The sequence below is a fragment of the Crotalus tigris genome, unplaced genomic scaffold, assembly GCF_016545835.1.
Source record: "Crotalus tigris isolate CLP2741 ecotype Arizona unplaced genomic scaffold, ASM1654583v1 scf7180000018016.4438896, whole genome shotgun sequence".
NCBI classification, from domain to species: Eukaryota; Metazoa; Chordata; class Lepidosauria; order Squamata; family Viperidae; genus Crotalus; species Crotalus tigris.
The window spans coordinates 1256807-1273254 of record NW_024096778.1 but is presented as its reverse complement, the minus strand read 5'-3'; the positions used below and the strand labels follow the sequence as shown (position 1 = coordinate 1273254).

Sequence of the window (16448 nt, the reverse complement as noted above, 5' to 3'; positions counted from 1 at the left end):
TTTTCTTGACGTTTTAGTGTAGTTTTGATTTTTGTTTATTTTATAAAAGTAGCTATAGTTTTCAGCTCTTGACCTGCAACAGAGGATAACTGAAAGCGTAATTTCACCCTTCATCCCTAAATAAAGAGATAACATTGTCTAAAATAGTCAATAACTACTCAGCACCATAGTATATTGTCAGGGAACAAGAATGGTAATACATATTCCTTGGAATTCGTAAACTAAAACAGGTTTATTCTCCTTTGATCCATCCAAGCTCAAAGAACCCACTACAGTATTATCAGCACAAGAAAATCAGTATGTTGGAGACATAGGAGATTAGTATCATGTAGACATTTGGATGCAATCAAAAACAGAAGGATTTTAGAAGAAAGCGGGTAGAAGGTATTTGTAATTATGATAGCAGAACATATGCACTGCATAGAAAGGTTGAAGTCCTTATTTTTTTTTTTCATAAATTCCCAGTAGCTGGAATAGATATATATTCTCCTGAAATCCTGGCATATCACTGTCAGTCTAATTCAACAGGCATTGATCTGGATATAAGACAGCTTACAAAGGTAAGCTACCTTGATTTATGAGTGGTCACTTAACAACTATTCAAAGTTTTGACGGATCTCCCCAGAACTGCTTATGTCCTGGATTCAAAGTTCTAATGGCTGGGCCCACCTCTACATTATCACATGATCATATTTTGGGTGCTTGGCAACTAGCTCATATTTATGGCTGTTTTCAATGTTCCAATATTCCACGGTCTCAATTTAAAAAATTTTTTTTGTCAGAAACTAGAGCTTATTTCCAGCTTCTGGAAAAATCTACCCATCGTGGGCAATGGATTTGCTTTACGACTACAGTTATGATAGTTGCAAAAGTCATAAAATTAAGTGCAGTCATGTAGTGGTACAGTGTACAAAACACAATTTCAGGCTCAATTATGGTTCTACATCAAAGAGGCTACCTGTATAACAATGCATCCCCAATACAATGGCATTTCCTCGACAGTTCAGTATATCAGTGTTTCCCAAACTTGACAATTTTAAGGCATGTGGATTTCAACTCCCAGAATTCCACAGCCAGCGTTGCTGGCTGTGGAATTCTGGGAGTTGAAGTCCTCATGCCTTAAAATTGTCAAGTTTGGGAAACACTGCAGTATATTAAATGGTAGAAATGTAACACTGTTACTAAAAGATTTAAATTAATTCAAAACGATGGTGTTTGCTGGAGTAACATGATGAAACTGTTTTTAATGGCTTGCTTTCTACTAGCCATATTATAAAAAGTGCACCAAAATTCCTGCTAGACTTTCTTAGAGGTTCAATTGTCCTTGTTGCTAAATATTTGTCTATACAACTTTACAGAAGTCATCAACTGTTTTTTTAATGCAAGCTAAGATTATATTAATTTGTGTCCTCTATGTGACACTTTGAAATTGGATGCTTATTACTATTTTGCTATGATAAAATATTAAAAATTAAATTAGAAAATGCCAAGTGATTATCCTGCTTTCTATTGCCATCTAGTGTACAAAACAAAGTATAAAATTCAGGTTTCATGTTTTATAGCAACATCCTAGCTGTTGCTACAGCTTTGTTAAAAACAACATACTGAATCTATTTTAAAAATCAGTTGGATCAGTAAAAAAAAACCAGAATACTTATTTTAAGACAAGGCAGCAAAGGATAATGTGGGAAACAATGGAAGAATTGTGAATAAAAAGATGATACCAATTCCCTTATCTAATAATCTCGAAATTAATTTATGCATTGTTATTTCAGTTTGTTTTGAGGTATTAAGTTATCAAGGACAAAAGCTTCAGAGGGAAGTAAGAGCATGGTATCTTTACTTAGACAAGCAAGCATAAGTAGCAGAAGCACACTGTATTTCTAAGTAGCCCTAGAAAAGATGCTTGTCTGAACATCAGGAAAGCTCATTTCTAGTTAATACTACAGAATCTACTATGTATTATGACATTTATCAGGTGGGCTAAAGTTTGAATTGGCATAAGGTAGCTTTCTATTATTTTGAGAAAGTTGCAATGCCAGCATGTTTTGCACATCCTTTCCCCCTTCAAAAAAAATGTTCCCAAAAATGTCAGGGTGACCTTTGTCATTGTTAGATGTTGGGAAGCACCAACCTGGCAGGAAGGGGGGCTCACACGGGGAGTTAGCCTGGAGTCACTGTGCAAATGCAAAAGGGCTAGGACACTACTCCCCCAGGTTTCTTGGAGCCTTATCTAACTGTTCCCAAGAATAGGCTGTCAGACTGGGGAGATTCCTGTATTATAGGCAGAACAGAATAAAGTAGTTAGCTTGCATTTTGCACATATGGGTCTGGTTGTTCACACCTGAAATTAATATATGTAATTACTGTAGGACAATCTTATTTTAAGAATTATGTTGATACAAGATTCATACAGTCCTCATAGGTTGCGACCTTCAACACATATGTAAGCTATATTGGGCCAATCCAGGAAGGAGCAGGTCCTTCTGACCAAAAACTGTACTTTAATTAGAAAGTCTCATCTTGTGTAAAAAATGCCATGGATTTTGTCTGGAAATGAATATATATTTTTAAAATTATTACATTCAAAAAATTAAAGGGTTGTGTTGTATTAATGCTTACTTAAAATATCAAACCAATTCACTTTAATTCTACAGTATTCTCAGTGAACTATAGGCTACATTAAAAACAAATGCTTTTCTTACCTATTGCTGTAAATGTTTTGCGAACACAGACTGTTGACTTATTTTTCTTTTCCCGTAAGTAGTCCGCAAACTGACCACACACAATTATACAAATCCAGCAGCCAAAATAAGGAAGCGCGGATAAGAATCCATTCTGTAGAGAGGGAAAATGATTCTGTTATTTAAAATAATTTGAACAATTTGTCAGATTCTAGATATGATTTATGATATAAGCATGAGTGATGTATCATATTTTTAGATATGATCATAGATATATATACCTATATATCAGAAACAATGTTAAAAATAAAAGAATGATTCCTGGGTATATTCATGATGAACAGCAAACAAACGTGAACACCAGGAAGGTTAAAAACTATAAAAGTTTTAATTAGATAAAATTCCAAGCTTTCGTTGGCTTCTGCCAACATCGTCAGGGATCATTTAGGTCAATGAGAGAGTTTATTTATAGATGACAAAGCCGCCTGCGTCTGACTCATGGATCTCGTCATAGATCCTGACCGATCAATCAACGCTCCGGTCTTGATCTCCGTGTTAATAGCCAATTTGCACTTGCTTCCCTTACCTGCGCACCTACTGCTACTTACTTCCCTCTCCTCCTCCTGTGTCCGCAAACTAGGAGTATTCCTTGTCTTACTCCGAATGGACACACAATCCAAATCCTTGGGGTGTTTTATCTTCTCACCCCTTTTACCGGGGTGCTCCCTTATAGTAGATTTTTTACCACTTCCATCTCTTTCCTGTTCATAGTCCTCACTATCATCCCTCCTACCATGAGGTTCCCTATTAGATGTCCTGCGTTGACTTATATTATCCAACGTTTCACCCTCTTCTTTCATGCATCTGATGGTCCTACAACCAACATCCTTCCCAGCAGCTACCATCCCTCCTTCCTCATTCCTGATGCTAGTAAGCTCCGGAATGCTATGGGGACTGGTTCGAAGTCCCCGTCGTCTCAACCGGGTGACTGGGGCGAAGGGGGTTCTCATGTATATCTCTCCTGATGTTTCACCTGACCGATCACTCCCATCCTCCCCCCACATGGGGTGTGGCGTAGTCATCAGTCCGTTGGCCATTTCTTCTCCTGCGTTCATCCACTGTGCTGTTTTTCGAGAGTGTGTGACTGCACCCAGGGTGGAGCGGTACTGGTCGTCTCCCCCTTGCACTTCATTTTGGCACGTCGGGCATTTCGGGGGATGTGCTGGTGATCCCGACTCATGTAGTAATATCCTTGTATCATACAAAACTCTCTCCCTTCCCCGTGGGTGCGCACATGTCTTTGGTATATAGGTGGAAACGGGGGGAGCAGTGGGAATGTCAGTAAGAGTGGGGGGGGGGATGGCACCGCACCTTTGACGGTAGTCATTCCGTGTCCTAACATGTACTTGCGGAGTCATCTCTTTCGAGCACCCCCCATAATTATCTGTTCGTACGCCAGTTTCAACTGTGCAGGCGCTCATTAACGACCTACATACATGACCTACATCAACAACCTGAAGGAGCACATCCAGGTTTGTCGAGAACAGTGCGGTGCGGAGCTCATGAGTCAGCACTTCCTTACGCTAGTTCAACATATCCACCTAATCACCAAGAGTACAAGTCAGCGTGCAACGGATAGGTTTCTTGAGAGAACGGAGAGGCTACTGAAGCTGGACAGAAATATCCCCTCAGACAGACTGGTGTGCAACCTTTCCACTTACTCTGCTGCAACGTGTTGCGGGATATAATTTAATGGATGTTCACGCCCTGGATTTTGTGGCGGTGTTAGAGCCTACCATGCACCACATTGGAGTGGAGGAGGAGGTGAGGAACTCTCTCAGGCAGCAAGTAACAGGTCTACTTATGAATCATAGGTGCTACCGAACTCTGTCAAAAAAAGAAACAGAGGCCATGGACCAACTTAAGAAAGATGAGGCTATCCTCATAGTACCAGCGGAAGAAGGGAGGGCCACGGTGGTCATGAATAGGGTGCAGTATGTTGATAAAGCGTTGGAGTTATTCAGGGACACAACAGCCTATAAGGTCGTTGACAGGGACCCCATGATGGCTCTTAAAAATCGTATTAACAAAGTGCTTAGTCCCCTTAAATGTAGTAAAAGATTAGACGAGGGTACTCTTAGGCAATTACGTCCCAGTGACATGGCTCTGGCCAGGTTTTATGGACTACCTAAGGTCCACAAGGAGGGTGTTCCTCTTCGTCCTATTGTGTCATTTAGGAACACCCCGATCTCAAGCTTAGCCAAATGGCTAAGTAACCGCATTAGTCATCTGGTTTGTGACAGCACTACTACCGTTAGAACTGCGGAGGAGTTTCTCGATAGAATTAGAATCCTGAGGATAGAGGAGGATGAGGTGATGGTGTCTTTTGATGTCATCTCCCTCTTCAACTCTATCCCTCAGGATTTGGCTGTCAGGGTAATTAAAGATCTACTCCAATGTAAAGAACCGGGACAGCAACGAGACTCTCTCCTATCTGAGGACCTTGTGGATCTTTTGGAAATTTGTCTCAAAACATACTTTACGTTTCAGGGCACTACGTATGAACAGATAAAGGGCGCTCCCATGGGCCCCCCGATTTCAAGCGTCAAGCCGTATTGCAGCAGTTAGAGCAAGTAGCGTTGGCCCAGTATTGTCCCAAATTGTGGGCCCGCTACATTGATGACACATTCATGGTCATCAAGAAGAGCCAAAAAGCTGACTTTGTGGGCGCGCTTAATTCAGTGTACGCGGATATACAATTCACGGTAGAAGAAGAGCATCAGGGTAGGCTGGCATTTTTAGATGTTTTAGTCCATCGCCAGCCAGATGGAACTCTGAAGACTAAAGTTTATCGCAAGCCGACGCACACTGAAAGGATATTACATCACGATAGTAACCATCTGATGGCCCACAAAGTCAGCTGTATTAGAACTCTCTTCAAGAGAGTAGACTCTCACTGCAATATGGCCAAAGCTAAAGTGGAGGAAAGAAAACACCTCTTCCACGTATGCAGATGCAACGGGTACCCAACAAAGTTTATCAAGCGCCATGGCATACTATCCAGACCCTCAAATAACCATCAGATGGAAGAGCTACCACCACGAGTGGCCCGTGTCACCCTCCCTTATATTAGTAACATTTCAGAGGCCACAGCTAGGTTGTTGGCACCCTATAAGGTGAGGGTGGCACATAAACCTAGCTGGACGCTGTGCTCCACCATTATGAGACCTAAGGACCCACTCCCCATGGCAGAGAAATCGGGGGTCATATATAAGATCAATTGCAATGATTGCCCCAGTAATTATGTGGGTGAGACTTCGAAAAGAGTCAGAACAAGGGTCCACGAGCACAAGCTGGCCATAAAAAGAGGGGAACAATACTCCCAAATGTGGTCTCACATGATGAAATCTGGGAATAGATTCAATTTCGATGGTGTTCGAGTGATTGCCAGTGACAATACAAAAAGTGGCAGATTACTCAAAGAGGCTTGGTTCTCAGGTGGAGAATCCATCAAAAGACATGTGGACCTGTGTCAAGCCCATTTGGCGCTGAGGCATGGGAAGCACGTGCTCGCCCTCCACGGAGCAGGCAGGTTGGTAACGTCCTCTGGCCACTAGAGAGAAGAACGGAGAGGGGGGAAGAACCACCTGACTCCATTGTTCCACTGGCATCGAAGAGACATCCAGCCTGAGAGCCCACCCATGAGGAAGCACTCACACCTACAATGAACGAAGCAGCCCATTAACATCAATGATTCAACTCTTGACAATCCTAACACCCCGTTAAATTATGGGGGGTGCTCGAAAGAGAGGACTCCGCAAGTACATGTTAGGACACGGAATGACTACCGTCAAAGGTGCAGTGCCATCCCCCTGCTCTTACTGACAGTCCCACTGCTCCCCCCGTTTCCACCTATATACCAAAGATATGTGCGCACCCACGGGGAAGGGAGAGAGTTTTGTATGATATAAGGATATTACTACGTGAATCGGGATTGCCAGCGTACCCCCTGAAATGCCCAACGTGCCGAAATGAAATGCAAGGAGGAGACGACTAGTACCGCTCCACCCTGGGTGCAATCACCCACTCTCGAAAAACAGCATAGTAGATGAACTCAGGAGAAGAAACGGCCAACAGACTGATGACTACATCACACCCCATGTGGGGGGAGGATGGGAGTGATCGGTCAAGTGAAACATTAGGACAGATATATCTCAGAAACCCCCTCGCCCCAGTCACCCAGTTGAGATGACGGGGACCAGTCCCCATAGCATTCTGGAGCTTACTAGCGTCGGGAATGAGGGAGGATGGATGGTAGCTGTTGGGAAGGATGTTGATTGTAGGACCATCAGATGCATGAAAGAAGAGGGTGAAACATTGGATATTATAAGTCAACGCAGGACATCTAATAGGGAACCTCATGGTAGGAGGGATGATAGTGAGGACTATGAACAGGAAAGAGATGGAAGTGGTAAAAAATCTACTATAAGGGAGCACCCCGGTAAAAGGGGTGAAAAGATGAAACACACCAAGGATTTGGATTGTGTGTCCGTTCAGAGTAAGACTCCTAGTTTACGGACACAGGAGGAGAGGGAAGTAAGTAGCAGTAAGTGCGCAGGTAAGGGAAGCAAGTGCAAATTGGCTATTAACACGGAGATTAAGACCGGAGCGTTGATTGGTTGGTTAGGACCCATGACGAGATCCATGAGTCGGATGCAGGCGGCTTTGTCATTCTATAAATAAACTCTCTCATTGACATAAATGATCCCTGACGATGTTGGCAGAAGCCAACGAAAGCTTGGAATTTTATCTAATTAAAACTTTTATAGTTTTTAACCTTCTGGTGTTCACGTTTGTTTGCTGTTCATCATACCTATATATATTCTGAGTAAAGTTATAAGGCCAGCATGTTTTGCATTTGCTTTCTTCTTCAAATGAGATGATTGCATATTTAAAGATAAGCATGAACAGAAACAATATTAGTAAATAATGCAGGGTAGGTGACCAGTAATTAACATACAACTTTTTGTGACTTTTTTTTGATACTAATCCATCTTCAGGTTACTTCATTCCTTCCAGGCACCAAACAGATGTTTGACAAAATGAGAAAAATTCTATATATATATATCTGACTTCCTTCACTATAAAAGGATAGCTTTTGTATGTACATTATATGGATATGGAGTTTCCAGACAATTGTTGAAATTGCCTGAACCTTTAAGAATAAAGACATTATTTAAAAAATACATAATCCTTTTTAATGGAAATAATGGAAATACAAGTATAGTAATGAATTTTAAGTATGTGGCCAAAAGTAGTACCTGTTTCATCAGAGACACATTACAAATGTAAGACAAAGCTTTTTTCATGACTCTGGATCAGAATGGATATTACCATTTCCTCATTTAGTTTATTTTACTGGAGGAGAGGCAAATATTAGTTCAACAGCTCTTTTAGATTTAAGGTACAGCAGCAAAAAAAAAAGCATTTAAACTGCTCAGTCTGTACTAAGATTCTTTCCTTGTACTTATTAAGTACACAATCTTCTGAAGAAATACAAATATGCATCAGGCAGTCCATGGGAAGCCAACATTTTTCTCAATTTTTGTTCCTTTTGGAATAGTCCACCCAGAAGACATGATTATTTGTGAAAAGACCCACTAACAGGGTCCATAATGTCTACTTATTAATTTTGTATGTAAAATCTGGAAGCCTTTACTCAAAAATCAAAATTGCCCCACTGTTTCAATAACATAAAAGCACAGAAAAAAGTTAATTAAAAAAAAAGATATTTTTAAAATTGCACTGTAATTAAACTAAAACTATTTACCCCAAATCTCTGATTTGATAACTAGAATGAATTCTCCAGGAGTACACACACAGTAATTTAAGTATAGCCATATCCTAGGAAGCTTATGTAATACTTTGGTTCTTACAAAAACCTGAACCTCTGTTGAACAGAAACATAGACAGAAATGCAAAAATGGGCCTACGTTTGGGAATCAAATTCTCATCCAGTCTAGATATTAATTGAATTACCACAGACTAATACAGTTTATAAAGCCTCACGGTTGTACCACTTTAGGATTAAAGTTAATCTTTGTAAAATTGGAATATATTGGGTGGCCTACCTCCTGCATATCAAATCTCAAAATCTCCTTCATGTATGTAGGCAGCAGGGTAAGGAGAGTGTAGAAGGTCCAATTATAAGAAAAGTGTGCAACAACAATGGCCCACACTGGAACAGATTTCAACATGGCTTTCCAAGGCACAGATTTTTGGGTAGAAAGCTAAACAGGAGGAAATAAATTCATATTAACGTTCAAAACCTTAAATCTCAAGGAATTTAATTTTTAAAGAATGTTATTCAGCATGATGACATAACAAATTTTTGACACAGAGATACAATATAAAAAAACAGGCTATATGATCAGGTACTATATTTTACCTGAGCCTAAATCTCTTTCATTGGAGAATATCTACCAACATTTCACTATAGTTTGTTAGACTGTACTAACTTAAAATGAAAATCAGAGGTCTGAAGAATTTGTTTTGGAAGATGAATGGAAACCTTAGTTAAGGGTTAACCCTTGGTTTTATTTTTTTTTTAAATTAGCAAGATTAAAAGCATATTTAAGGACTACTTTTCCCTTTTCTATATACAATGGATATTTATACATTATATTGCAATTAACCTGGATGGTAACTGTTTGCTGACGGTTCATACCTGTTGTGAAAGGGTAGACAGAATATATTCTTTTTCAGCAGAGGAAATAGTCTTGTGAGCTTCAGGTGTATCACTAACCATACATATCCAGAAGAGGAACCACAATACACCTAAGGTACCTTAAAGTGAACGAAAGAGTCTGTGTTTTAAGTTGAAGGCAGAAAAAAATGTCTATGGCTATACCAGGGATAGGCAACCTCGGCTCTTTTATGACTCATAGATTTCAACTCCCAGAATTCCAACATAGCATAGCTGACTCAGGAATTCTGGGAGTTGAAGTCCATGAGTCATAAAAGAGCCGAGATTGCTTACCCCTGGGCTAGACTAACTAAAAATTATCTGCATGTGAATATAAGAGCCTCATAATAATCCTTTGCAAGAAAAAAATCTTGAAAAGTTACAGGGCATTTCAACAATATTGTTTTATGTGTGATGTTTACAAGTTTATGTCAATGTGTCCCAGCTTTATCAAAATCGATTGTTAGCGCATAACACATAGTACTTAACATATTAACTTTTAGATCTGTTGGCTCCAGTATGGCTAAAGGTGTTAAATGTAAAATGATAGCAGCTGGGAGAGAAGAACCATACATACAGGCAGATACACACACAGACACAAAGGGAAATGTTTAGAAAATAGGATTATTATACAAAGGCTGAACTATATAAGCCCAACCCCACGACTGCTTGGAATCATCAAATTTCTCTACAGTTTGCATTCTTGCATTTCCCTGACAGAAAAAAAATTAATAAAAGCAATCAAAACCTCCCAAGATATGAAAAAAATAAAGCATCTGTACAAATATAATATAATACAATAGTTTAAGTAGCAGCACTATCCTAGAATTAAACACAAAAGGTCTTAATTAAAGAATTATATGTGCAATGAGACTACTTACCAAATATATAGAATACGTAACTCCAATCTACATAATAGCATATTATACCAGACAAGGGAAGTGAGACAACTGTTCCTAGCTGTGCACCTACAAATTAAAAAAAAAATTTTTTTTAAATGCTGACAGCATGTATCTTAGTAAACAAATTTTATTTATCAAGTGTGGCTAAAATAACAACAGAGTTATGGATAAGGCCTGCATTACAGTGAGCCATGGTCATGAGTACCAGGAAGCATACAGGATGAGGGAAGGAAGGAAATTTATAGCCCTGCAAGTTCTTCTTGACCACCCCACAGTTAACCATGATCAAATCTAAAAATATGTATGAAATCTTACCTGCATATGAAATACTAAGGAGTTTACTGCGTTCTAATGGAGGAGCCCAATTAGACCACATGGCATGCATGGCTGGAAACGTTACACCCTGGAAAATATATTTGCTTCTAATGTAATATATACATGTAATATATATGTGTAATATATATATCAAAAACAAGATAGACATTCATTGGTAAAATATTTTATTTTAATGAAATGTTTCTCTTCAATAAATCCTGTGAAAGTATTGGTCATATCAGCATGAGGCTGTTGTTTTCAGCACGTGCATATAACTGAAGAGCAATTAAGCAGAACTAATTTCTTGCCCATCATAGTCCTTCAGATGAAAATGTTTTGTGGATAATGATACTGAATGCTCAATTTTTACCAAGTCTTAGCCACCAAAATATTCAATCTAGACCATAAATATTGATATGTAGTGAAGCATGATGTAATGTAATCAGGCAGTGAAACTTTATATAAAAAAATAACCCTTATTCTTAAATTAAGCTAGATTCCCCCCCCCAGCAAAAGTAATGCAGAATTTAAAATGAAAATGAATAAGCAACAATGTTTAAGACGAAAAGGCATCCAAAGATGCAAAGGGATAAGCCGTTTTATGATCAGCGTCTAAAACACTTTTATGATCGGCTTCTAAGAAACTAATCTTTGGTTGTTCACTAGGGTGATAAATTCTATGAGCAGAATCTATTCTTACAACAGCCTTTGCTTTGGATGCCTCTCAAGAACACCAAACAATATTTTATTCCAAGCCAACTTGTCAATGTTTTACTCTGCTGATACTATGAGTGGATGTATTTTTTATTTTATTTATTAAATTTTTATGCCACCCATCTCCCGCATAAGGTAACTCTGGGCATAATTTTACATTATGAATCTGATTTAATGATTAAATGTGATCCAAAATACTGGATCACCTTGAAAATTATTAACTGTAGAAAAAAAGAAAGCCCTTCCTTAAATCCTGTAAGGCATGGATGAAGCTGAAATTTGCCAAAAAGAAAAAGAAAATGGCATTAAATGCAGAATTCCACTGAGGATTTGGACTTCCTGATTATGTGCCATCAAGTTGGTGTCAAGTCTTAGTAACCATTTTGTTAGAGAGAAAATCTTCTCCAGAACAATTTTATATTGCCTATCCCCATGTGGATTCACGGTAACAGACAAGAGTGGTTTACCACTGCCTTCTCCCAGCAGTATGGAATGATGCTTTTGCCAGTGTCACTAAAGTGACCTTTTGTCTTTGACATCTTATATCATTGTTGCCTGATATAGAGCCTGCTCATTTTAGCTGAGTAGCTGGGATGACCTTCGTGCTTTCACTTTGGGGATTTATGTTCTTGGCATTCTTTGCTTATCACTCCCAGGAACACCTTCTACCACTATGAGGCAGCAGGACTGGACGGGGTTGGATTACTTGGGTACAGAACAGAATACCACTCTTTATAGCTACAATTTTTCACAAAGGTGGTGCTTTACACTTTACACTTACAAATAATACAGTTGCACTCACAAAAAACACATTATTTTCACAATGTTTTTCACACCTAATTTTCATGTGAAACACAGAAGAACTGAGAGAAAAGAGGAAACTGTCAAGTCCCAAGTCCAAGATGTTAAAGTTCTGTGACAAAACTAAGAGAGTGAGGAGCCAGGAGCTACTCATGTCAGAAAAGTATGAAGAGTGATGGTCATTTATTGACTTGGCATTTCCCCTTCTTTCCCACTCTTTTGCCAACGTCAAAGGAAAAGCAAGAGATTACCTCGCCCAGACCTTCCAAAACCCTGACGGCTATGAGGAATCCAGCTCCTAAATCTGCTGCTAACGGTGTGAACAAGGTGAAAACAGCAGTACCCAAGATGCCAAAGCCCAGCAGCAGCTTTGCCCCAAATCGGCGTGCCAGATATCCCCCAGGAACTTGAGTAATGATGTAGCCATAGAAAAAGGAGCCAAGGATCCAGCCTTGCATATCAGCATCCCAAGGATAGCTTTTTCCCTAAAAAGAAAAGAGGAAGAGGCAGACAGGTCTGGTCAATATTTTCTACATCATAAGAGAGAGAGAGAGAGAGAGAGAGAGAGGGAGAGAGAGAGAGAGAGAGAGAGAGAGAAAAGTATTGTGTTCTCCCATATGATCCTTTGTGGAATTTGCTTCCAGTTACAGCCTGGTTAACAAATCCTATTTTCTGTAATAGTGATCTCCGTGCTCATTAGTATGACGCATGAAAAAAAGCTTCTTACAAAGTATACCCACTACAAAAACCATATATTTTTTTTTACTGTTTGGTAATTTAATTATTACAACATGTCAAAGAGAAGTGCTATAAAATTGTTTTTAAATAATGTAAATAATATATACTTTGTTTTGAAATCCTTTTCTTGTTTGTTTTCTATTTTTATCAATGCAACCAACTGATTATGTTACCATGCTTGAAAATATAAGACATTACATATTTTTGTTAGCAGTCCAAAGGGCACAAAAATAAAATAAGTCTCTTACACTAAATCTGATCACTGATATATCTGTTCTCTGTCCCGGACCCAGGATATTAGTGGAGCCTGAAATATATCATGCTAAGATAAGGGATAGTTTATTAAGCATCATAATTACATTGTATCATAAATCTGTATAAACTTGTTAAAATTACCGTAGTGTTATGAGGAACTCCTGAAGTGGAAGAATGCTCTGGACACACATTTGAGGTGATGTTCTTGTTCAAGCTTGTATTTGGTTCTATCATGTCCACGAGGGCAACACTTAAATTCACACGAAGTGCATACAAGAGGAAGAATCCAAAGAAGGCCCATATTGCTAAACTGAGGCGAGCAGAACACCATAATGGCACTAAAAGAAAAACATGTAATTGTTAACAGCATTTCCTCCCAAAGGCAAAACCTTAATAGTCCTGGTCAGCTGTAATATTTAACCAAATACAACACCATTAGGACTAGCTTATTTCCACAAGAAGCAAGACATTAAGCATTTTCTACTCCATTTATTTCCATCAAAGAGCCCTAGTAGTGGATTAAATAAGACTGTACATGGGAGTAAGCAATTGATTCACAATAAAACAGACTTAATCAACAGAGATAAATTATTATGATAGTTCCTCATGGGACAAAAGAAGGTAGGAAAGCTGATGCTGGATTCACTTTGATAAAGTTTTGGATACAATTCTACATCTGTCTCTATCTCATCTCCAGACTACTAATATGAGCATGTTTTTATCAGCAGTTTCCCTTGGTTAAAATCAAGGCCTCCAAAGTAGAGACAGCAAGGTCACCACTAACAGATAACCACCTATAGGCCTGGCTTCTGCTATCAGGTAAGCAAGAAGCTAAATACATCAGGATAGGGAAATCTCCTGCCTGGTGAAGCTTTAATTTTATCAAACATAGTGTATTGGAGATAGGTTGGCTCCTGTTTGTTTATTCAGATGTGTCAGAAGCATCACAATTAAAATAAGGCATACTATATGACATGAATTCTAAAATATAAAATGCAACATTAGATAGCTGGGCTCCCATCTCCCCAGAGATTATATTTTACTATCCTTAGACTCAAAGGGAAAAAATTTAAAGTCCTCTGCTTGAGCCCTCTCAGCTGACACGATGCAATTATTCCTAGTGATGATTGATGACAAGAAGGAATGCAAATTGCAACACTAAGAACAAATAGAATCTGAAAGTTAAGCTGAATTCATAGCTGTCTCTTAAAAATACTGTATTAGCAGTATAAAAGCTGCAGGTAGCACATACATTGTATTTGCTTGTTGGATTGATTTATATAGCTGCCCATTTCGCATAAGTGACTCTGGATGGCTTACAAAAATTAAAATTATTGAAACAGCAAATTCCTTAGAAGGGCTTCTTCTACACCTTTTCCTGTAGCAATTTTTGGCAGAATTTATTCTAGAAATCTGTAGCTCCCCACCTCAATTTGTGGTACCATGATATTAGTTGCTACCCATTTGCTACTTGAACTATTTTAGAAGGTGCAATGATTATTCATACACAGTAGCAATTTCTTTTTCTCTAATCCTCCCTGCCTTAAACAAAAAAATTACCTTTATAAATAACTAAAAGCTTGAACATTAAGTCAATGCATCCAAGAAGATTAAAATCATATAGATGCAGGTTCCATTTTACAGGGAATCAAAGGGCTTTGAATTTTAAAAGATTCATTACACAATATTAGCAATAGCCTTCCTAGTTTTGTTTTAGGTAAAACAAAATAAAATAAAATGAATAGAACATAAATTTGATGCCATGTCTAGTCAACATTAAACACAAGGTCTAATAAATACAATCAAATAATAACTTTTATAAACTTCATGTTTTTGTATATTATTTTTACAAAACTGAAATCAAGTATATAATAATAATAGTAAAGTTGGAAGGGACCTTGGAGGTCATCTAGTCCAACCCCCTGCACAGGCAGGAAACCCTATATCATTTTGGACAAATGGCTGTCCAGTCTCTTCTTAAAAACTTCCAGTGTTGGAGCATTTACCGCTTCTGGAGGCAGGTTGTTCCACTGATTAATTATTCTCACTATCAGGAAGTTTCTCCTTAGTTCTAGGTTGCTTCTCTCCTTGATTAGTTTCCACCCATTGCTTCTTGTCCTGCCTTCAGGCGCTTTGGAAAATAGCTTGACTCCCTCTTCTTTGTGGCAGCCCCTGAGATATTGGAATACTGCTATCATGTCCCCCCTCGTCCTTCTCCTCGTTAAACTAGACCAGGGGTAGGCAACCTTGGCACTTTTATGATTCGTGGACTTCAACTCCCAGAATTCCTGAGCCAGCTATGCTGGCTCAGGAATTCTGGGAATTGAAGTCCATGAGTCATCAAAGAGCCAAGCTTGCCTACCCCTGAATTAGACATACCCAATCCCAGCAACTGTTCCTTATATGTTTTAGCCTCCAGTCCCCTTATCATCTTTGTTGCTCTTCTCTGTACTCTTTCTATAGTCTAGTACAATTATTCAAGGAAGGGTCCAATTGAAATAAACAGGAACTAAGGAACAGAAACTGATAGTATTACAATTAAAAACATGAAAAACAGTCTTCCTTTTTAGTAAATTATATATGTTTCAATACAGCACTTACTGTCCCAATATACAAATATACTATACTATATTCATCATGTTTTAAATATACATTAAAACAAAGAAAATACTATTTTTTCCCTGGAAAAAAAAAATAAGACAGCAAAATGCTTTTTTTTTTTCATTTTGGAAAAGATTTTGACTTGAACCACTTAATATAAATAACCCTTCAAAATTAATTTCTTACCTCTTACATCTAAAGAAGTTTCCATTTTTGCAACCAATCTTGTTTTCATATTCATATTTTATCATTTCCTAGTTATTGTTGTGCCGATTTCTTGAAATGCTCCAGAATCAGAACAGAACAGAAACTTCCTGCAACTTCTTCGTTTGAGGAAGCTGCTGTCTATTTTTTCAAGCAGTCTAAATTAGACAAAGCATATTCTTCACAGATAAGATCTTGCTGTTCCCATATAAAACGCTAATAGTACGTAACACTTTTTAATGCTAATAGTACTGATATGCTGCTGTTATTCAGTGACGCTAACCTGAATCCACTGCTGTTTTCACCGATTACACTTACATTTCCCCCCCTCCCAGTTCTACTTCTCTGCTGGGTGTGGAATATCCTGTTGAACAGCTGCATTTTTATTCAGCAATTTCCTTCTAGATTTAAACGTTTCATTCTCCCTATTTCCTATGCCGATGTGTGCGCAGGTACACATCCACAAAATAGATATTTACTTTGTATTAA

The 16448-nt window shown here is 38.5% G+C and overlaps 1 protein-coding gene across 2 annotated transcripts in view; it reads right to left on the bottom strand.

The window, feature by feature from the left end:
• Positions 1–16448, bottom strand: part of SLC17A5 (solute carrier family 17 member 5) — a 31104-nt gene that overhangs the window by 5508 nt on the left and 9148 nt on the right. The window contains exons 1-8 of one of the 2 annotated variants that reach the window (XM_039346640.1): positions 15942–16326; positions 13296–13492; positions 12413–12646; positions 10647–10734; positions 10311–10397; positions 9412–9530; positions 8816–8974; positions 2706–2838 (exon numbers count right to left, since the gene is read on the bottom strand). In XM_039346640.1, the coding sequence (XP_039202574.1) occupies positions 2706–2838; positions 8816–8974; positions 9412–9530; positions 10311–10397; positions 10647–10734; positions 12413–12646; positions 13296–13492; positions 15942–15996 (1072 nt within the window). In that variant the 5' untranslated portion in view covers positions 15997–16326. Of the gene's footprint in view, positions 1–2705; positions 2839–8815; positions 8975–9411; positions 9531–10310; positions 10398–10646; positions 10735–12412; positions 12647–13295; positions 13493–15941; positions 16327–16448 lie in introns of those variants that run through there. The other variant, XM_039346639.1, reaches the window with a different exon arrangement.